The sequence below is a fragment of the Pholcus phalangioides genome, unplaced genomic scaffold, assembly GCF_987345545.1.
Source record: "Pholcus phalangioides strain wild (caught in Gottingen) unplaced genomic scaffold, Ppha-v1.0 ptg000003l_1, whole genome shotgun sequence".
Classification (NCBI taxonomy): domain Eukaryota; kingdom Metazoa; phylum Arthropoda; class Arachnida; order Araneae; family Pholcidae; genus Pholcus; species Pholcus phalangioides.
The window spans coordinates 49,548,590-49,572,730 of NW_028301596.1; the positions used below are offsets into that span (position 1 = coordinate 49,548,590).

Consider the following 24,141-nt stretch of genomic DNA (forward strand, 5'->3'; position numbering starts at 1 on the left):
CCAATTCGGAAACATTAGTGTGGTAAGTAAATGACTTTAATAGGGTACAATAGAAAATACTCAAAATTTTCTGGCGCCAATTTTGGGCTAGAAAAATACAATTGATCCAACAAAATCAAGTTAGACGTTGGGGGAAAGGACCATGCGCCTACCAGGTATAATATTATCATAGGTTCTGTAAAATAAGAAGTGTAAAGATATTTTATGATACTTAAGGTGAATAATCTTGAAAATATTGTGAAAATGAGATATCAACTAGTAAAAAAAAAGTATATATCTAACACTATTATAATAGAGTTTGAAAATTTAATTACGAATAAAAAATTAACTAACAGAGTACGGTTTGCGCTTTTGAGGGGATGGGGTATCCACCGACATGGTTTAAACTATAGTTACAATTTTTATATGAGATACAAGTACAACGACACAACAGGCAAAATTCCCAACGAGGTGGCTGAGCAAAATGCAATAAAATACAATCTACACGGATTGGTTAAAAACCTGAATTTAACCAATCAGCGTCGATCGATCACTTACCCAAAAATTGTGACTAAAGGTAATAATGTGAGTACAGGCTAAAAATTGTGACCATGTCGGTGTGAAAATCACCCTTGAAATTGTCAGAATCGGATTATTTTTAAAAAATAAATAGTTAAGTTTCTTGCCGATAGGCAGCGCTAACTAACATTAACAAATTACATATGAAAACATACAGATTTTTCAGCTGACACTTTCTTTTTCAGTTCACGATGTGTGTGTGTGTTGTATCAGTGTGCAAAAATAGTACAACTGTCAACATCGCAGTCTTTCAAACAGAGACAATAATTCAACAAAGCACTAATTAAAACCGGCTGAAGTTGGTTTCGATCCGGTGCGATATCTCTTCGTAGAGAGCAGGTAGACCTTCAACACGATAGTCATTATGGGAATTACACCCAAACTCAACCATTTGTCAGTTTCACTCCGAAATATGGATCACAGATGGCACCACCAGCATAATCAGGAACAATCACAACTCTGACAACACATGAATTTACGTTAGAACACACATACATTCAGAACATACAACCGCATGTAAAAATTCGTTAAATTCCCCAAAGAAATGTTTACCAGGTGCTTTTACGTAGTAGTATCAATTAAGAGTTAAGTAGTAGTATCAATTCAATCGATATCGGGAAAGAATTCGTTCATATATACTAGTTATTGATTTCCATCACTTTTTTGAAGAAATTAAATTTTACATGTTATCAGGGAAACAAACTACGCGGCTCTATCTATCGGCATGAATAATAACTACCGTGTCATCTCGGATTTGCCGGCATGCCGGGAAAATTGAGGTTCGGTAGAGATCACGGTGTGCTTTCAGCCAATTCAACGGATTTTTTTTGAATGGAGATGTTTAAGAATTTCTCGGAATCTGAGATTAAAATTTCCCGGCAAAGTCGGAAAAACTGGTATTATCGGCATGCCGGCTAGTGGGGGGGGGGGGTGTACATGGTAATTGTTTTTTTTATTGTGTGAAAAAAAAAATCTCTTTGACAGGTCAAAAACATGCGAACCACAACCCAAAACGTAAACTTCTTGATTTTTTTAAATCCGCCAAAAAATATTTTATGGAAGTTGTTACACTCACTGAATTCGAATTAAATTCACTAGAATGAATTATGCTTAGATAATTAAGGCTGAACTGACTTCAACGTTAATGATCGACGCTGATCGGCTTCCACCTTTTAAACCTTTTTGATTGTATAGGAAAAGCAATATGTAATTGCATATAAAAGTCATTCAATTTATTGAGAAAATTAAGTAAAGCAATTCGGTCTTTCAATTAATTATTCTATATTAATTGAGCTAATTTTTTTTTTCCTTCAGAAACGTTGTATTTGAAATTCCCGACTCAAATTGATTCCATTTTAATACAATCAATGAAAGGGACAAAAAATATTTCAATCTTGAAATTTTCTTTTTCAAATTTAATTCATAAAAAGAACCCCACATTTTAATTGATTCTCTGAGATTTATAAAATACTCTTATTTCGGAATTTTTTATGGATTTCGTTTTTTTCAATGAGATTACAATACTTTACAATAAGATAGAAATACTTCGTGATAACACGTGTGCTAAATAGTTATCATATGGCTTATAAGTCAGCCTTGCTAATGATAAAAAAATATTTTAGAAATTCCAATCAAACTAATATTAAGGTTTAACTTCAACTAATACAGAAAGTATTCGAAAAAAGAAATCTAACAAATAAGCTTTTCTAACAAAAAAGAATCTGCGCAAGAATCTCGTGCGATAGAAGTTTAACTTCTAGGGCTTTTTGCATGGCTAGATACACTCCGCCTCACATCTATCTTTTGATTGACCATTAATCATAATTAAACCCGCTGTAAATCCCACGTGGGGCAGAATTGTTCACTAAAAACCCCTGGCGATGATCGGGTTTGGCTCTAACTCATTCAATTCATGAAATGAAACAAAAGATTTAGGTTTCGTTGACTCAATCTTATTTAAAATTGAATTTAGAAATTTTAAATTTGATTTTAAATAAGACATTAATTTTGTTGACCCCTTATTTTTTTTTAAACCTTCCCTCCCCTGAACTTGAGTCACTTGATCTAATTGACCCCTTCAACCACAAGACACTGTACGCCCCGCAGAATTCGAACGATTCAGGCGTCATGTGGGATCATAATTGAAGCCGCTGTAAACCCTATGTGTGGCAGATTTGTTCATTAAAACTTTCGGGTGATAATCGGGGTTGGTTCTATATCAGAGGGAGGAGGGGGAGGGTGGCCTTTCAATCGGGACTGCAATTTTTAATGTGATAATATAATTTCTTAAAAACAGTCAATCACACAGTAGTGCAAGTCTAGTATAGGGTATGGTACAGGAATGAAGAGTAAGAAAAGAAAAAGAAAAAAAACTGAAGCACTCTTGATGTATTCTGCGTTATGACAGCGCAGCCAGTTAGGAGCTGGCACTGTGACGGCACAAAACTTGCGTTCACGTGCGAAATATAAACTCGTGTGGACAAGGGATGCGGTGTCACGGGAAGGGGTACGGAAAGGTAATAAACGGTCTTTGTCCGACACAAACCGTCCAAACCAACCCCTCACCTGACTTTATTTTATTACACGGCCGCATCTCTATTGACATCGCCCCCACCACCACCACAACCCTTCTCCTTCTCGTAACTTCACCACACAATCAGTTATTACTCTACGGAACGGGTTTTGAAGAAAAGAAAAGCATTTCATTTTTTGCCGTGAATTTCCTTTCCCTGACAAAAATCTACTCCTCCTGGCGCGCGCGCTAAAGAAGTTCCCACTTCAAAAAATAACAACATGAAATCCGCTTGTTTCTCTCAGTAAATGCAACATAATTACCGTATATACTTATGTATAAGCCGAGTTTTTTGTGGAAAAATTCGTTCCTCAAGTTGGGGGGGGGGGGCGGTCGGCTTATACTCGGGTCACTTTTTGATGAGAAAATATCGACCCGACAAACAGTAGTCATTTTTGCAGCAGTATTCGAGAAACCGGCATTATTGGTGTGGGATATGTTCAAACCCCACCGAACCGATAATGTCAAAGCCGGAACAGAGAAATCGAAAACCATTGACCAGGTGGGATAACGTCGATTGCACAGCCTTTAGATGAGAGCATCAACAAGCCTTCAAAGACTCTGAGGGATTTGTGGATCGAACGGATAAGTTCCGATGCTAAAGAAACTACAAGAAAGTGGTAAGTGGTGCCTTGAGGAAACCTGACATTGGCCTAGTGTGCCAATGGGTACATGAGGCGTGGAAGTCTGTTTCCACCGAAATTATCATCCGATCCTTCAATAACTGTCAGCCCAGATGAGGATAAAAACGAAGATGTCGCACCCAATGATGATCTGATGGATTACGATAAGCTTGGATACTCAGAAGAAACGATTATTAATTTTTTTTTGAATTAAAGATTATAAAAAGTTTGAATCATTTTCTATTGTACATTTCCGTCAGCTATTCATATTCAATGATAATATAAGAATTTTTTTCTCTGAAATGCATGCTTTTTTGGGTTAGTTTTGGTGATCCTGAAGTGGGGGGGAGGGTAGGCTTATGCACGAGTATATAGGTAATTATTTATTAGCATCAGCTTTGATGTCAAAAAGAAATGCATTTCCGTAAAATTAAAATTTTTGATCATCATTCCAATTTATTCTGTGTTATTGGACTTTTCTTGTGTTCCCGGAGATCAGTATTAATAAATTCACATATTTTTAGTAGACGAATATTTTCTTCCTGAATCTAGTTATGGAATTCACATGGGAAATAACTTCTGAATTATTTTATAAAAAGTTCGTCTATTCTTTCCTGAAGTGGTTTCGCAGATCCGTGATATAATGTAATTTTATTATTTCTTCCAACCTTTTCTTAGGGGAAAAAATACCGCCGTGAAAGTTATTAAAATGAAAGTCCCGTTTTATAGCACTTGGAGTTTCGGGAAAATTCAGCTTTTCCCGGATTTGTTAATATCCGTGGAAAAGGAATTAAAATCCTGGTATTCCTTGGATATCCGTTTGATATTAAAGTAGGGAAATACTTTCACTTTGCGAGAAATATTACTTTAGAAATGTAGGCTATCATTTGAAAGGAAACCGGAAATGTTAAATTCTACGGGATTTTGTTACTTTGATATTAAATACGCATTTGAATATATCCTACTGCATTTTATTACCATGTTTTACAGTTTCATAACTATAGTTGTTTACTGCTTTATCACCAGTTAACTTATAACCACTGGCTAATCTTGACTGAACGCATAAGTGAATTTTATAGATGTGTGGCAAATTGAAATCCATTTTAAATTTTAGGCTCCGATTCATTACCTAGTCTTCTTGAGTTTAAAAAATAAAATTGCACACTCATAAAAATACAGGCTGCCCAAAATTGTTTGCACAGCGGATTTCTCTGTAACCGTTGACTTTCGAAACATACTTTCAATTACAAAAAGTTTTCAAATGACGTGCATTTACTTGCAGGGGCTTATTACATAAAAAAATTAGGGAATTAACTTTTCGTACAGTTCCCGTGTGCTTAAAAACTGGATAGAAAGTTTTTGCTCAGTCTCTCCTGATGCCAAAAAAACAAAATATCCATAATTTCTAAGTGTAATATTCACAGAGATATTCTCGAAATAGAAAAAAAACGGAAGAAAGTTAATTGGGAAGACACAGCTTTAAATGCGGGCAATACGGGTTTTCTACATTTATAGCGGTTTTTTGAATTCGAATATCTCTGTAAAGATTGCACTTAGAAATATGGAATTTTTTTTGTTGTTGGCATCAAGAGAGACAGGGCAACAATTATATCCAACTGGGTTTATGTGAGCACATGTCTACTATATAAAAAGTTAATTCCTTTATTTTTTTCATATATACGACCCCCTTCAAATATATTTTAAGATTTTAAGTAGCTGCACGTCATTCGAAAACCTTTTGTAATTGAAAGTATACTCCGAAACTCAACGGTTACAGAGATATCCGCTGTGGAAGCATTTTGGGACAGCCTGTATATGACCGTGAATTGACATTTCTCTCTGCCAATTCGAAAGAAAGGTAGCAGCACTGAGCGAATAACACGCAACGTTAGACATAGATATAAAGCTTTTTGAAATACTAAACTGACCTATGTTTCATCTTTGAGCAAAAGTGCAACGTCTCATCATTATATATATAATCACTGTTCGCTATCCTTTTTATTTTAATCGATTTATAAGACATTAGCCTAAAGATGACGCAAGTTCGCTCTCTTTTATAGGCACTTTAGATAGACGTCAACGTATTTAGCAAAACATTAATCATTTCCACAATGTACGATCGAAGTTCTTCAGAGGAATGTTTGAGAACTGTTAATGTGCGACAGGGCTCTAAATTACGCGGAGCATTTTGAAATTCAAGTAAAATATGAATATGGATTTGTTTATATAATGTACCACCATATTTTCTCAGTACTTCAAAATACCGTATGAGGCATGATACTTTACATATATTTTACTTACGGAGCAGCGTTTCTCGACCTTTCTGAACTGAAGGAACAGTAAAATGTCTTAAACAATTGGAAGGACCGCTAATTTACGGCATGAGTGGTGCCATCACATGTACGGGACATTCTCTCATTTCTATGTACCTTTAGTCGTTCCTCTTTGTACATAAAATCCTTCCGTTCTTTTAATGAAGCGTATTTGAATGTTTATAATCTTTACTAGAACCGCGAATCAAAATAGTTTTCATGACTTATAAATTGTATTTTGATAATCATGGTTATAATTTACTCATAGCAACATATATATATATAATGTCAACTGTTTCAGTGACAAATGATGATATTCCGTATTTTGCTACATTAAGATCCCAGTTTTTACGCAATTTCAGCAGTGAAATATCGTCACTGATACGGTTAATATATTGATGAACGATTTTTTTAGTAAAACAAATTTTTGTTCAATTTTATTTATAGCAAACCATTATTCCTCGTCCGTCCGCAATTTAAGCAATAACTGGCAAACTTCTCCAAAATTCTGTTTATTGCTATAGTAAAGAGAGAAGCTCGTCAGAGCATACTATGATCTTTTCTCCTTTATTCCATCTACATCCCTATCACTATTAAAAATTCCTGTACTCGTGCAACATGTGTAGGTGAAATAAATTTGAAATTAGCGATATTCCGCGTATTCAGGATCGCAATTTACTGTGGTTTTCCCGATGATACGCGGTTACCCCCAACTATTAAGGTCTAATTTTAATTTGATCATTTTTGTCGCACCACGGTCACTTTCTGCACACGACGGCAAATTTTTTAGACTGGGACCTAGAATTTATTGCCGATTCCGAACGGCAGGTTTGTTTTTTTATACGCATCGAGAGGTTGGTGAGCTAATCCCTCGATATGGGGGAACTCCCTGCAGTAGCAATTTTTTCTACGATCATGTCGCCGTTTTTCTGTTGTACTCCTGTGCCAGGAAAGTTTTCTGACAAGGACGAACCGGGTATCGAACTCGCGACACCTCTAAACATCCTTTGGTACTTTAGGTGAGTATCTTACCGACTTGGGCTACCGCGCCCCGTCTAATTGTCATTTGAACCTCTATAAGGATATTACAGTATTAATATCAATCGCAAAAATTAAATAATTTTTCATTCAATTAGAATCGAACTATCAAGTGTACCTGCGGGCCACCATCGTTGCGGACTACCTCTGGTCCACCGACCATGGGTTGAGTTACACTGCTTTAGAGGATTGAACTAAACGATGAGAACCTAATGAATAGATTCATGGCATATCACGAAATTTAATATAAAATTTATAAGGAAAACACACATTTTTCTGGCTTAATCTAATGTTTTGGAAATCGAAAATTCTAGGAATATGCACCCATTGATTTTTATCCACGCGATGTCTCAAAGGATGTCACCATTGATGCCCTATTCAAGTCATTCTCCATCTGATGTTAGTGATAAACCGACAGGGTTCGGGATCTATTTTTCTTACACACACACACATGATCCAATTGTAGATAAACCATTGAATTCTATCGATGGATTCGGCCATTGTGTTATTCCAGACATGGTGCATTGATCCCGTCTAGTCCTCCCACGGGTTCTGAAATCGAAAAGCCATCCGACAGGTCATTTCAACGATATTGGTGAGCGAATTGTAAGACAGTCTCTTTACATCTCTAATGCTGACATCTTTTTTTTAAGTTCGAACGTATTCGTATCATTTATTCGTAAATAGCATTATGAAATGACGGATTTTTTAATAGCTTTGACTGTATACGGAATGAATTAACGCTACACATTGATACACACGAGTCCGCAACGCACGACAGTTCTTTGTATTCTTATCAAAAAGAGATTTTATCGGTATTTTTATCAAATTTCTGTTTTCATGGAAAGTATGAGCCAATAATCGAAAAATAATGCTATGATGGATCTAAAGTTAGTCATGGGCGCAGCAATTTCAGAATTTTGTTTCGGAATGCCTGTCTTGTTTCCATTTGAATATCATATTGTACAGCTTCTTTGACGGAAGTATGCAGTCGATCCCGCTTTTAACGTTCACACGTATAAAGTTTTCGGATATTTGAAACTGAAAAAATAAATAATGCTTCAGTCAATTTCAGTCGCTGCGTTCTTCGGCAATGATACCATGTATTGAGTGAGAACACTGCACGTTTTTCTTTATTTTTATGTACCAAAGATTTGCATCATGTGTAATAGTCTTGGAAATATTAATTTTGTAAAATCATGTCATTCATTTGTGCAAAACATGTAACACATCAACTTCTTGCACTCATTCTAGATTTTATTTTATTTTTTGTTTCAAAACCAGTCAGTTGTTAATTGCATTTTTAATTGGGTTGCTATATAAATGAGTCACTAATTGTCCTTCAGATGTCCTAAGAGCTACCGTAAGATCTTCCGCGAAAGATCTTGATGCAGCGGATGTTGCAGATGCAACGGACGTTCCATATTCTACAGCTAAAATTTCAAATAGATGGCCTATGTCAATATTTTTTGCTTTGCTCGCTATCGCTGCGAGCACTGCAATGGTGGTGTTCTTGTTATCAGAGAAAGTACTGCCAAATTAATTCAAGAAAAGAAGGTTCTCTTTCATCTACAACAGTGATTCCCAACGTGGGCGTAAACGCCCCCTGGGAGCGGTGGAATGTTCTAGCAGGGCGGAACATTCAGTAAAACCAGTTTAACCTCACAGTGGGAGATGGATATTTGTATTTATACTGAAAACTATCATAAGTGTTGTTTATTAATGATTTTAGTGAACATTATAAATTTAAACAAACATCATTGAAAAAAACGGGACAAATGTATAAAAATAAATTCAGAACCCCTAAAAATACATAAATGTCCCGTAATACGGGACGAAAATGGTCTGTCGGATTGTTTCAGGTGTTACTGGTGCTTGGGTTCAGAAAGGTTGAGAAGCGCTGGTCTATATACATCTGTTTTTATTTTTGTCAGCCTTTATCAGGTCTGAGAATAATTTTTTCAAATTTATTTTTTGACGGTCGGTACTTTTCCTGCTCATTTATACACTGATGTGCCAGAAAAACTGAAGTTTCTTTTTGTGTAATGCGTGTTATGTGTGATGGTGCTGCCATTTGTCATCAATTTTTCGAACTATGAGTAAAGTGTAATGAATGATTGAAGTTTTACAGTGGTAGGCCTGTTGCTATCTGTTGCGAGACTTCTTAACGGGGTAACGGAGAGATCAGCTCGCATTCGCACCTTTGAAGTTGGGAACCATTGTGGCGCCAGTGGGGGCTCGAACCCGCTTCCTCGCAATTCGAGTGCGTCACTATGACACTCGACCACCAAAGCGGATAACTAAAATTCCTACTAAACCGCACATGCACCTCGTCCATATTCCTCTGCGCAACCTCCAACGAATTAGTACATGCTGGAATGTGTGTGTACGTGTTGTTGTATATTCTGCCAAGCCGCCGATGTATGGCAAGATTTGATCTCGCTTGGCGAGACACACACAATCCCACTGGCAGTAACCGCAGAATGAACACGCTATAATAACCGTCCTGAATTTGTTAGGTTTATAAATTATATAGTATTAAATATTTTATTTTAACTAGCATAATCATGGTTTTTCTCAACTCCTCCATCACTCACCGACAGGGTAGTGTTATTAACCTGACGTGACATTTGTTTCTGTGTAATGTTGGTTGTGTGGTGCCGTCATCTTTCATCAGTTTTTCAAACAATGAGTGAAGTGTAATGATTGAATAACTGTATCGTTTTGGGCCTGTTGCTCTCTGTGGCGAGACTTTAACGGGGGGTTGGGCCAGCATTTGCGCCTCGAAATTGGAATAGTGTTTTGTTCTGCATGTGCGTCTTTTTGTGTGATTGCTGCATACAGTATTGTATATATATATATATATATATATATATACACTGGTGAAATAAAGTATGAGAATTTGCATATTTTATCGAATTTCATGAAAAGAACTGAACTGAATGTAAAACCACTGCTTCTAGACAAAAAGAGTCCCGACTCAGCCTAAGCACCGATTCTCGCCGTACGTTCATATGGAGAGAACCAGCGACCTACTCGCCAATGTCCGCGAAATCGACCATTATGGCGGAAGGGGTTTGATGGTCTGGGCAGGCATCATGTTGGATGGCCGCATACCTCTCTATGTCTTTGAAAGAGGCACTGTGACTGGTGTGAGGTCTTGCAGCCCTATGTTCGCCTTTTCATGGGTGCAGTTGGCCCTGAGTTAATTTTAATGGACGATAACGCGAGGCCACATAGAGCTCTTCTGCTCGACGATTTTCTAGAGAGTGAGGATATTCACCGGATGGATTGGCCAGCCAGATCTCCAGACCTTAACCCTATAGAGCATGTCTGGGACGCTCTGGGGTGGGCAATTGCAACTCGCAACCCCCCTCCGGGAACCATCCAGGGAATGAAAACAGCGTTGCTGAACGAGTGGGACCAATTGCCACAGGAAATGATAAACTGCCTTATTTCAAGTATGAAATCACGCTGCCAGACCTGTATATCTAAAAGAGGGGACCATACCCCCCTATTAATCCATCTATTAACCCATTTTTTTTGTTTATTCTGCAACCGCTGTTTCATAACTTCCGACTCCAACGAGTGTTACGCACGATCATGCGTGTGTATTACAATTATTGAATGGCTATTTGTTTTGTATTGTATCAATGTATGTACATATCAAATTTCATTAAAATCGGTACAGTAGTTCTAGAGATAATCGACCAAGTCTGCAAATTCTCTTAATTTCTTACACCAGTGTATATATATGTGTATACATGTCTATGGTTGTTCGTGGGGCCCCTTCGAAGCCTGTTGGCGACGTGCATATCTCTATAAGCACCTGCCCACTGTAACCTCAATTTAGTGTCTGCTTGCTCACTGGTGGTCTTTCGGTGCTTGGTGCTCCGGGCGTCGCATCGCACTTCCACCATGGTCCAAACGCTCTGGGTGACCACCTTATGTCCCAGTGGGGGGACAGAGTGGGGGTCGTAGGCGGTTTCGGGTCCCCGTGATGCGAGTCCGTCACTATGACCACTCGACCACCACAGCGGCTAACTAAAATTGCTACAAATGTAGAAAAAAAACCGGTGGCGAAAAAATCTCAGTTGCCACTCTCAAATGTATGGTTGCCACTCTGAAGTTTATGGAAGGCAAGTGGCATAATTTTCACCTTCAGCAATTGATACCTTGCCGACACATGAAAGATAAAAGGATTGGAAACATTGATTACTTACGGATCTTACCTCCACTAGAATGAAATAGAAAGATAAGAAACCATCCAATATGGTAGAAGCAGACACGCACACTACCCAAGGCAACAACAAATTGCGGTTATCCTGTGAATAATATATATATATATATATATATATATATAATAACCACAAATGATTATACAATAAGGGTTAAATTCAAATTTGGACAAATAACAAAAAAAGCAAGATAGGTGATATACATAATCATAACTATTAGAGTAAAAGTAATTGAAAAATAACTAGACCACGAACAATCAATGCATCTTTATAATGTAATTATGAAGTAGCAATTCTGTATTACTCTCATTAATTCCTAGTTTTCTGAAATTCTGCAACTATTCCTATCATTTCTTCTTAACTCTCATCATTTTTGAATTTTCAGCAATTTATGCATTATTTCTTTCAAATTCTTGAATTATTATTATTTTAATCACTCTGGAATTATTTGTTTGATTAATTCTAGAATTGTGTTTCTATTTATTCTGAATTTACATAGTGGCTGGAATTATTTTATTTCACTAAATATGAAATTCATGAACTTTGTAATCATTTCTATCATTAACACTGAATTTTATCGATTCTGTAATCATTCCTTTCATTAATTTTTAAGTAACATCAATTCTGAAAGTGTTTCACTCATTAATTCTGAATTTTTATCAATTGCAGAATCATTTCACTCATTTACCCCGAATTTTTCTCAATTATGAAATTATTTTCTCTCATTAAACCCAAATTTTTCACAAATCTGGAATTATTTCTTTGATTAGCTTCTAATTTTCATTGGTTTTTGAATCAACTCTTCCATTAACTTGTCATTTTACCACTTCCGAGAGAGAACGGGAAGCTTTCATTAAAATTTAATACGTTAAATTGCATTAAATTGTGCGTCCATATTTCTTTTATGAATATTTTTCGGCATTCCTGTACATTCTGTAATAACTTATGAATTACAGGATGAATAAAGAGCCTTTTTGGAGTCCCGAAATTGCCAGGACGACCCTGCTAAGAGCATCTGTTAAGGGCGTCCATGGTTTGAGTATCAAAATAAAAAGCATTAGAAAATGAGTGCAAAGACCTGGTATAACGCAAGTCCCGTGAAACACAATCAGGCTGCTTGGGAAATTGTTGATCCTACCAGACCGGAAATAACAATAATACTTCAGACAAGCATCTTTATAGTATTCTTCAGTTACTTTCTCTTCCTAAAGATAGCCTCGGAACCAAAACGAAAAGTTTGATATGAACATTAGTAAAAGACATGTTTGGTTATAAGGAACACGAAGATCCACTTTTCTTACCCACAAATGACAAGACAATCTGCAATTCAAGAACAATAACAAGAAAACATAACAAATAAGGGAACTCCGAAAAGTCTTTACTTCAACAAAAACTCTTTCCACTAAAACAAAAATGCGTGGAAAAGGAGTGGAGAGAGAGAGAGAGGACGGAATGGAATCTCTCGAAAAGTTGCATTTCCACTTAAGAGAAATTACGGTTCTGATTATTGTGCTTTTTGGCAAAACCTCAAAAACCCATTACGGCCAAAAAAATAAGAAGAAACATCTATTTTTCCTATTACGCGGGGATCCAGCAATCAGGATGAGAACGTGACGAGTTGAAGCAATCGGTTTTCTAGTTCGCTCTCGATAACCATTGTAAGGGCCCTGGAAAACACGGGAAATAAATCGCACTTCTATTACTTTTGAATCATAAATGGCTGCGCAAAATGCGACGATTTGTATCTATGATGTTGTTACGTCGTTTGAATCCTGGTTGGAAAAGGATGTTTTTGAATTCATTGCAATTATTGCCAATCAATCTTTCCCAAAGAATAAAAAATGCATTTGCTTGTTGTATTCATACGCAGCTTTCATTTTCGTGGAAATATTCTCAGGAATGTTTCTATCGCTGTTTTACGATTGGATTTTCTTTTTGGAAAATGATTCATAACTGTGTTTTCTTCCTCAACATTAAAAAAAAAAATCCCTGATATTCTAACCAATTAATACTATTTAAAAACAATTTATCATTAAAAATCTATATACAGGGCGCATAGATACCGTCAGACCAGACACGACCCAGGCTCTGTCCCTCCTGGGATATAAGCCTTTTACCCTTGGGCGCATAGATACCAGCACGCACTCCATTTTACTTGCTAACCGTTGATCCTAGAGGCACACTTCCAATTAGAAAATGTATCCAAATAGGGCCCCTTTCACACGGAGCGGATGCGGACGCGGGTCCGCATGGTCTTTCACACGACCACTAAAGATGCAGGTAGAACGCCCGCATGTTTAGTTTGAAATTCGTGCATAAAAACTACTTTTTCGCAATTATTGTAATTATTTTTCTCCTTTATCCCTGATTCAGAGAGAGAGAGAGTGCCCTTAGGCAGCCTAGAGCCGTTCTTTGGTGGTTTAATCTAGAGCCCCCATAGAATATGGGTATAAAGATGCCTTCATTCCGATCCTCAAAAATAGTCGATGGGAAAAAATATGTTAAAATATTTTCAAGATTTTGATAATAAAATAATCTGTCTTTTGGAAAATATGAAAGAAAAATTCCAAAAACATCCAATGATGTTCCAAAAAAAAAATTCAGGAGATATCAAAGACTAGTAGAAAAAGAGGGATGGGTGGTGACTTTTTCAGAATGTTTTTGCTTAGAAATATTCACATCACAATTCTGTCTTAAGCCCGGATTACACTATAAAAATTTTATAATAATTCTTTTACAAATGAAACCAATAAGCTGATCGGTTGCATTCGAGCAAATGCAACCGATAAATTTATTGGTTGCTTTTTTCAAGTTTTATAAAATAACTTTCAAAAACCTTTTAGAGTGAAATCCCATCCTTAGATTAGCCACTTCTGAAATTTCACTTCTTTTAGTTTATGGACTCGATATCGTGTAAAATATACTTGTAGGTATCGGAGGGGCACCAAAACTATTCAAGTGCTTAGGGCCTTCAAACGTCTTAATCCGGCCCTGAGTGAACGCCGTACGTGGATAACGTTTTTTAATAAAAGTTTTTTTTTCAAGTTTAAATAATTTTAAAAGAAAAAAAATTAAAATTTTTTAATTAAATTTAAAAGTTATTGAATTATTTTGTCAATATTCGTAATGAATTACAGAACGGCTTATAATTTTGGTCCCGTCAGTGGCCGCTGTTGGCAGGTTTTATGGTATAAAATTTGTAAAATATGGACAAAAGGCAGTTGAAGTTGCTATATCTTCTTCATCTCAGTAGAAAAAAAGGGGGGGGGATACACATATGTGGGTACATCCTATTGATGAACAGGGACCTTCATATGGCGTTTTAAGGGTATTTATGGCAAATAATTAAAAAAATCCTTGCAAAATTCATCTTTAAAAAGTAGCCAAAGACGCGGACGAATTCGCTCCGCATCCGCGTGGTGTGAATAGCTCCGAATAACCTAATTGTCAAAACTTGTACGTGCGGCACTTAGGTTTTGACACATGTGGGAGACGTCCGGACCCACATGAACACTTCGAAGATGCGGGCAAATCTCGGCTCGTCTGAAAGGCTCAGTATATTCCAATTGTTAAAACTTCTTCCTGACCCACGTCCGCATCCGTTCCGTGTGAAAGGGGCCTAACGTGTGGACTTCAGATACGTCATTCATATAGCAAGGGGTTGTTTTTGTAATTAAAACACAGAAATAAACTTTTAACGAATACCTTGTCCTAAAACCCAATGAGAATGCTGTCGCCACGTCTCTCCTGATGCACACAAAGAAAATTCCACGTTTCAATAATCAATATTTTGCAATAATCGCTGAAATGTTTGAGTTCAAATATCGGAGAAAAGTTATGAAAGAACAGCACAAAAATAACGGATAACGGTTCCTTCTCTCGTTTATGCTGTTCTGTTCCAATATTTCTCCAATTTTCGTATTCAAATATCTCTACGAATATTGCACTTAGAAACGTGGAACTTTTTTTTTGTTGTCATCAGGAAAGACAGGGCAACAGCATTCTCAGTGGTTTTTTGAGTACAGGGTGTCCGTATAAAAAGTTTTTTTTTTTAAACTATGCAACTCCTTGCAACATAAATCATGCATCTGATCTGAGTTCTACATGTTATTTAGATTATTTTTCGAATTGAAAGTATGCGTCTAGGGCCAACGATTCGCCAGTGAAATGCGGTGCGTGCTGGTAACTATTTACCTTGTATATAAAATAACATGTCCTGAAATATTGATTACTCATCGCCGAGCCTAAACGGCTGAAGCTATAAATATGAAATTTGGTCAAGAGATATTATAATGTAGGGTTTCAGTAAGAAGGGAGTTTTCTAAGTTCCACCCTTAAAGAGGTCAAAATGGGGTTGCAAAATTTACACAATGAGGAAACGCTGAAGCTATAATTATGAAATTTAATCGGAAGTTTTATTTTATAATGTTGAATTGAGAATAGATTTTTCATAATTCAACACCTAAAGGGGGGGGGGGGGGGTTAAAAGAAGTAATTTTCAGATTGCAAAATCCACGCGAGCAAAGCCGCGGGTAACAAGTAGTGATTTATAAATTTGCAGCAGCCAAGTCTTTAGATAGCTAGCCTCTGTTTGTGCAGGTCTGGGTTCGAATCCCGATTCGGGCATGGATGACAACTAACACTAACTAACCAAGCAATGATCAAGCGGAATGACTTTTGGTTGAATTTGCGTTACCCAGGTTGCGCTATGAGAAGTTATACCACATTACAATACCCTGCAGCTCTCGAATGGTTGAAAATATAATGGTTGAGAGAAAAATAACACAGGATGAATCAAAAGTGTCCGTAGAAACCTTAAAAAATGAACAAAAACCGGAAAAATAACCGAAATAAAAAATGGGTTGCAGGATTAGGCATCCCTAGGCCGCGGGAATTTTTTTTAAGACAGGAAAAAAAATAACACAAAAAACAGCCGATAGGTGACGCTGGTACGAGCGACTTCGGTGGAAATATGCAAATGAGACAGTTATAAGAACTTGCGTTCCTAATCCACAACCAGTTCACCTTTGTAAACCGTGTATGTGGACCTTCTGCACTCTGCCGTTACTGGATTTGTGACTCGCCTGCAATGGGTTATCCCCTGTGTTGGTGGTCATGTGCAATACATACTGCTGTAACAAACAATTCGGAGCTATTCTATTCGTTATTTGTGTATCTGTTCTTGGACTTGTGTACGTCAGCGCCTCCTATCGGCTGTTTTTGAGGGGGTTCTTTCCGGTCAAAAAAATTTCCCGTGACCTAGCGATGCTAACCCTGCAAACCGTTTTTTATTTCGGTTATTTTTCCGGTTTTTATGAATTTTTAAATTTTCTACGGACTTTTTGCCCACCCCGTATTTGCTTTTTTTTTGGTAGTGTGCTGTTGTGCGCTCTCTAAAATCACCTTCTACCACCTTTGATATCGCGATTCGACCGCACTTTCTATGACCAAAAATGATTGTTTAGGTGTCTTGTGTCACATCTTGAAGTTTTGTCCCGTGAATATAGAATCATCCTGAATACCAAACAGGAACCGACTTGGCTACTTTGAAAATTCGTCAGAGCTGGGGAAATGCCCGAAGTGGCCGAGAAAACCTGTCGGACAACAATGATTGTTGGGCTTCAAAAATCACTTTTGACGTTACCGTGATTCCCAAACAATGTGTTTCAGACACGTTTATCTTTTTAAAATTGTTTGTTGCTTCTCCTATACTCCCAGTATAAGGAGAAAACCCCCCCGAGGGTGCTTTCGCGAGTAAAATTTACAAATGTTAATTTAGTATCTTATTTCCTTATCTTTCGGCGAACGTTGTTTCTAGGGATAACGATCATTTTTGGACTGAGGTTTCTTGTTTCCCGAACTCTAATAATTGATATCTTAAGGATATTTTTCTGATCATAAAATCGTGAAAAAAGCCAAAATTATTCAATTCCTCTGGCGAAATTCGATTTTAATAATACACACACACACACACTTTTTTGTTTATATCATTTTTTTCTCTTTAAACCGAATTATAATAATTAGCTCACTTTGTTTTACCGTATCTGAGGCAAAGATAAATACCGATAAAATCAGTTTTCGTATGAAAAATTTTAAACCACTTCTTCATGCGTCTGAAACTTTGTGTTTGTGAGTTAGGACTGAAATGATTTAAAATATGTTAATTTAATGCTCTCTATAAGCAAATTATTAGCAAAATTATAATATTAATTATAAATTAAAGCAAATTATTCCAATTCCCTTTATTATTTACATGTGTTTGAAAACAAATTACCATTTTTCTTGTTATTTTCGGTGAATTTCGAACAAATATATTAGAATAAAAATTACTATATAAAAATTTTTATATTTAAATATTATAATTCGATCAAAAAAAAAAACCACCAATTTTCATGTTTCCTAAGGAATTTTCAATGATTTTCTGATATATTGCAGATTTCAAAACTGGTGTGGGTTTTGCCAAATTGTCTCTTGCTTTTCAGATAAGGGGCCATTCAAGTATTACGTAAGCAGATTTTCAGCCGTTTTTGACCCCTCCCCCACTTTGTCAGCAAAACACTGACACCCCCCTCCCTTCCCCTGTCAGCAGCTTAGAATATTTCATATCTTCAAAAGGGGAGGGGGGGGGGGTTGATGACGTAAGCAACCTTCAAACCCCAACTCCCCCCCCGTCATCAAAAGTCAGCAAATCCTAAACCCCCCCCCCGATGCTGCCGTAATATTTGAATGACCCCTAATGCATATTCTCAATGATGTGATTTATATTCTTATGTGTTACCATTGAAATTTAATTTTCACTTTGTCTCAAAAACTAGAGCCAATCTGACAAAATCAATCTCAGATTCGAAATCAGCGCCCCTAAAAATAACCCTAAAATCACTGAAATATCTCAGGAAACAAAATCAGTGTAATCAATCACGCTAATGTAGCAGCCAATAATGGGAAACTTACCGCACACAGACCAACCAGAAGTAAGGCTGAAGTCATAACACATAAACCCGACAACAGCAACGCTATAAATCCAAAGGCCAGTAACGCTATAAAAAATTTGAAATACTCTGATAAAATTTCTAAAATCTATTCAAGAATAAAATTGTCATATTTGAAATCTAAACATTTTCTGATCAATTAAATTAATTCATCAAATATCTTGGAGAAAACACTTGAAAATTAAATTCATAGTTATATTGTATATTACACACCAATATTACTTAAAAGCATTCACGGTTAAAAATGAGTATTATCTAACGTATTCTTGAGAATTTTGGTGTTATTCTGTTTAAATACAACCAGAATCAACTAACAAAATACGAATTATTGAAATTAGAAATCTATATACAGGGTGTTCCAAAAAGAATCATGCGATTTAAAAAATCGTAACAATTCAGCTTTTAATTAGTTTTGATCAAATAATGTATAGGTAGAAAGAGGGAAATCTCGAGTTTCACGCAGTTGCCGAGAGGTAGCGCTAACGCTCTTCCTTCGGCCTCTACTTCAGTGTTTGTCAATATTACATTTTCCAACAGTTGGAAACCGATTCGGATTACTTCATTTTCCAGCAGGACGGGGCACCACCACGCTGGAGTTTGGACGTACGAGAATTTTTTAACAATCGCATTCCTGAACGATGGGTCGGCCGAACGGGACCTGACGATTCAGTTAAACATCATTGTCTTTTCAAGATCGCCGGACCTCACAGTGTGTTATTTCTTGTAAGGGTTTATAAAATACTACGTTTGTATTTGCCTCTCCTCTCCCAGCGACATTAACCGAACTGAAGATACGCATAACAGCAACCGTGGAAGCATTGGATGCAAACATGCTCGCAAAAGTGGGACGAATTTGACTACAGTATAGAGAGACATATACCGCACATTCCAAGGTGGACATATTGAGCACCTTTGATTTGGTTTGTAAAAAAAACATTATGATTAGGCCGGGATTACACTATAAACGTTTTGTAAAAGCTCTTTGATAAAACTTGAAAAATTCAACCAATAACATCTACCGGTTGCATTTCCTCGAATTTAACCGATGCGCTTATTGGTTGAATTTTTCCAGTTTTATAAAAGATCTTTTATCAAAATTTTATAGTGTAATCACGGTCTTAGCCATGTAATATGAAAATAATCTTAAGTGTCTGTGTGTGTTCAATATTTTTCGTAATATACGCATTTCAAATCGGGTGATTTCTTTTTGAAACTTCCCCCACTTAAGATAAATTTTATATTACATGGCTAATCGTATAAAAAGTTTTTTACAAACCAAATTAAAGGTGTTCAATATGTCCACCTCCGGATGCACGGCATATGTCTATACGGTAGTCAAATTCGTCCCAAACTTTTGCGAGCATGTTAGCATCCACTGCTACTGTTATGCGTACCTTCAGTTCAGCTAATATAGCTGGGAGGAGAGGCACATATAAACGTAGTCTTTTATAAACCCCTACAAGAACAAATAGCACACCGAGGTCCGGCGATGTTGGAGGCCATTGATGTTTAACTGAATCGTCAGGTCCCGTGCGGCCAAAGCTGCATTAAGAGTTACGCAAACCTTTCAAGCGGCTTTGCGTTAAGCAAACCTTTCAAGCGGCTTTGCGTGCGGCCGATCCATCGTTTAGGAGAATGCGATTGTTAAAAAATTCTCGAACGTCCAAGCTCCAGTGGGGTGGTGCCCCGTCCTGCTGGAAAATGAAGTCATCCGAATCGGTTTCTAACTGTGGGAAAATCCAATCTTGACAAACACTGAAATGGGGGCCAAAGGAAGACCGTTAGCGATACGTGTCGGCAACTGTGTAACTCGACATTTCCCTCTTTCTACCTACACATTGTTCGATCAAAACGAATTAAAAGCTGAATAGTTTATGATTTTTTTTTAAAAATCGTATGATTTTTTTAAAACACCCTGTATACTTATTTATATGTTTCTTTAAATCTAAATGTGTTTCTTTCATGAGTCGCACAGGAAGGCGCCATATTGGTTAAGTTTGACACGGTTTGTATGTCCCCGGAAAACACCCCGGGCAGCACCGGGTATTATAGCTCTCTAGTCAGAAATAATTTTTTTCAATACCTACATTACATTTAAATATCGAAATGTTATGTTTATATGCATTTAATAGTTATTTATGCAAATTAAGTACTAATCAATTTTAATACACTCACTGTAAAGTGGTAATTTTATGACGTCAATACTCACTTTTGTTTTCAATTGCCGGGTCTATATGGAAAGCTCCAACTCCAACCAGCATGGTATAAAATATCTGAAAGATTCAAACATCAGAACATAAACAATTTTATACTTTATAAGAAAACAGAGATCATATAATTTTGAGCAGTTAAAAGTGAAGAGTGAAATCTATATATTATTTTATTCCTCAATACGAAAAATTCAAAGATATCAGTACCAATTAAAACTAAGATAATTTGTAATATATATCTCATTCATATAACATTATTAAAATCTACGTAAAATTCTCGAAGATTTCAAAACTAGGAATATATTCCAATGAATAAATTTCGCATGTTCACCTCATGGAAAAATTGTTCGAAAATCTTTATATATTGGAAAATCTCTTCTGTTTATTGTGAGAAATTTTCTCCGATTTATCGAATGAATTTCCATATAGGAAGTCATTACGAAGCTTAACCTTGAAAACGTATGTAAGAAAGAAATATATATAAATACTTCTTTAGAAATAATGATCAATTGATTGACCTATACTGGTACAAATAAGATACAAATACAAGGTCACAGAAGGCAAAGTGTCAAAAGAGGTGGCTGAAAAAAAAATACCCGTAGCAAATACATGGATGTCGTATATTGTGTGCTAAAACATAGCAACCCAATTAGAAATCTCAAGGGGCTGCCGGGGCTTTCCGTTTTCCAGCATGGCCCAGCCGTAAGGTGACCCGCTTATATCCGGCCAGGAACAGAGCAGGGGCCATGTTTGGTGTTTGCATAACTCAAGCCTCGTGTGCCAACAAGGACACGCGTAGCTCTTCTCTGCAGCCTTTCAACCAAGTCTATGTCCCTCTAAATATACGGTATGGTACGACACAACTCTGCCTCTTTCGAGGTGACGGAAGTAAGGTGCTTTGCATCAGTCCGGGGTTGTGACGGGTTCTATCTATCTATCTACGTTATGGTACGGCTATTTACCTCAGCATAATATCCAGAAAATGAAATGTTCCCTTGATATATCTTGGGCTGACAAAATGTCATCTATCTCTCTAAACTGTCCCACCTGGGGGCCAATTTTTGAAGTTAAGAGAGGCTACTAATGTCTCTACTTGACTGCCTCCCGCCACAGTGCGTGAAATAAGGAAGGCAGGGTCGTGTCTCCAGTGGTGTAGATGGTAGCATGCCTCCCGCCACAGTGCGTGAAATAAGGAAGGCAGGGTCGTGTCTCCAGTGGTGTAGATGGTAGCATGCTTGCCCGGTATGCAAGAGGGCGTGGGTTCGAGTCCCGGCGGAGACAAGATGACTTTTCTTTCCGAGTTCAACTCAGCATAATATCCAGAAAATAAAATGTTTCCTTGATACGCGGTATGGTCTTCAAAACCTTACAGCATACTGCATTCCAGGACGAAGAAAGCTACGGAAAAGCAGAGGAATGACTTTATATAGGAGAACGATAAAAGACCTTTTTAAACATGAAACCCAGCATTGTATTCGATTTTTTGACCCTTGCTGGACAAAGCTCACAAAACCTAAGCCGCTCGTCAATGAGAATTCTCAAATCGGTGACTTAGTTCACAGAGTAATAATAGTAGTGTATCTTTAATCTATGCCTTAGTTGCATCCGGAATAACACCACTCTACTCATAATTGAAACGTGGAGTGTTAATCTATGCAGTAGTTCCCGCTTATAACGTCCCTAGTTAGTATGACTTATTTTCGTATGTGGTCTCTAAGTAATTCTCATTAAGTTTTCCCGTTTAAAGCGTTTTCCCGCTTACAACGTTTATGACAGTTATATGGAAAACGTTAAAAGCGGGATCCACTGTATATGTGCTTGCAAATATAACAGTTATTGTGTATCGGGATAATAATTACTTCCTCTTATCAGTACCATTACCTTTCTACTTATTTGCAACTACGCGTATAATTAAGAAGATGCGTATAATTACCATTGTTTATAATTTAATTTATATTTTAATGCACATCTTATTGTTCTACTTTTATTTAAACTTTTATCGAATAATGTTATCCGTAATTGAAGGTATAAAAGATATCGCAGATTTTTTTTTTCCACAGAATGTTTCGAGAATTTCCTTATAAATGTCTTGCTTGAACATAGTACGAATTGTCAATATTATTCCCAATTTTCTTCGGTCTCGATAAAGTAATATAAATCATTTATTATATTATTAATATAATAAAATCGTGGGGATTTTTCATTAGTTTACGAACAAATATGCGATCATCCAAAAAGATATTTTCACAAAAATATTAAAAAAGATTTTTTCTTAAAATAAGCATATTTTAATAAGTTTTCTTCTGTAAGTACCATTTTCATTCAACTTACGGGTATTTCCGACGGTTCCACTGGAATATAATTACCATTGCTTATAACTTAATGCATATTCATACTTAATGCACCTTATTGAAGTAGTACTTTTATTTGAGGGGAATGGGGGGGGGGGGGGTAAGTGCATGAAAATTTTCTAAAAAAACAAATTTTTGAATTTTTGAATTTTCAAAAAGTACTATAAACTCTCTGCATCTAACTGTGTTCGAATTTTTTACTCTACCTGGGCTAGAAGTATTTTCAACGTATTTTAATATAAACTGCTGGCATTGTATATATGCTAATGTTTTCCACACATTAAAATGCTCTTTTCTCAAAACCGAATTTTTTAACCCTGGTAAAGAACTTTTTTTTTTCGAGTACTACTTGTTCATTTGTTCAAATGTCTTGAAATTTTGTGTATCTCTCAACAATGAGTACTTACATACTTTAACAAGAGGATTTCTAATTAAAATGATGTAAAAAGAAATTTTATACCTCAAAGCAAGTGTAAATTTCAGTGATTTTTGAAAAGTTGCATGTTGTTGAAATTAAATTTCGAGAATAAAATAACCAACAATTAAAAGCCTAAATGCTCTCGTTAAATTGTTTAAAAATGTCCATAAAATATGCGAAAAAAATTGAGTGCCTAAAGTGAATAGAAAATTTTTAAATATTTCTTAAGGAGATTTTCCCCCATAGTAAAGCATTGTAAGCCAATATGGTTCACCAGCCCCCTCGAATTTTGAGCGTATTCGAATTAATTTAACCGTAATAAAATATAAAATATTTCATAAATTTTTCATTAGATATATATGGAAATCCTTATTTACATTAGGTAAATGTTTTAATTGGACTTAATACCAACAGTGTGTGTCAATAATTCATTGTTACTTTGTTCAATTTTAATAGCATAAAATCAGCATACGGATTTTTCATATAGTTTATGAACAAATATGTACAACCTGAGACTCCGGAAAACTTGACTTTGATCCAGTTTATCAATTCTCCTGATGATGCCAACCACTAGTGTTGGGGAAACGTTGAGAACCAACTCAAACGGACGACGGTCTTCGAACCCGAAAAAACAATTTTTGTCAAATGATGGCCGCGAAAACCTTATTAACTATTTACTTATCAACTAAATATGCCATCATTAAAAAAACAAAAATATTCACAAAAATATTATGATTTTTTAAAAATAAATTTTAGTAAATTATGTTGAAACGATTGAACATCGAAGAAAAATTCGTACTGATACGAAAGAAATTTCTATGGATGGAAGCAA

At 36.3% G+C, this 24,141-nt stretch overlaps 1 protein-coding gene across 2 annotated transcripts in view; it reads right to left on the minus strand.

The window, feature by feature from the left end:
* Nucleotides 1-24,141, minus strand: part of LOC149088760 (uncharacterized) — a 309,610-nt gene that overhangs the window by 64,564 nt on the left and 220,905 nt on the right. Inside the window, exons 2-4 of one of the 2 annotated variants that reach the window (XM_089253079.1) lie at nt 20,540-20,603; nt 18,293-18,378; nt 11,336-11,428 (exon numbers count right to left, since the gene is read on the minus strand). In XM_089253079.1, the coding sequence (XP_089109205.1) occupies nt 11,336-11,428; nt 18,293-18,378; nt 20,540-20,603 (243 nt within the window). Of the gene's footprint in view, nt 1-11,326; nt 11,429-18,292; nt 18,379-20,539; nt 20,604-24,141 lie in introns of both variants that reach the window. The other variant, XM_089253070.1, reaches the window with a different exon arrangement.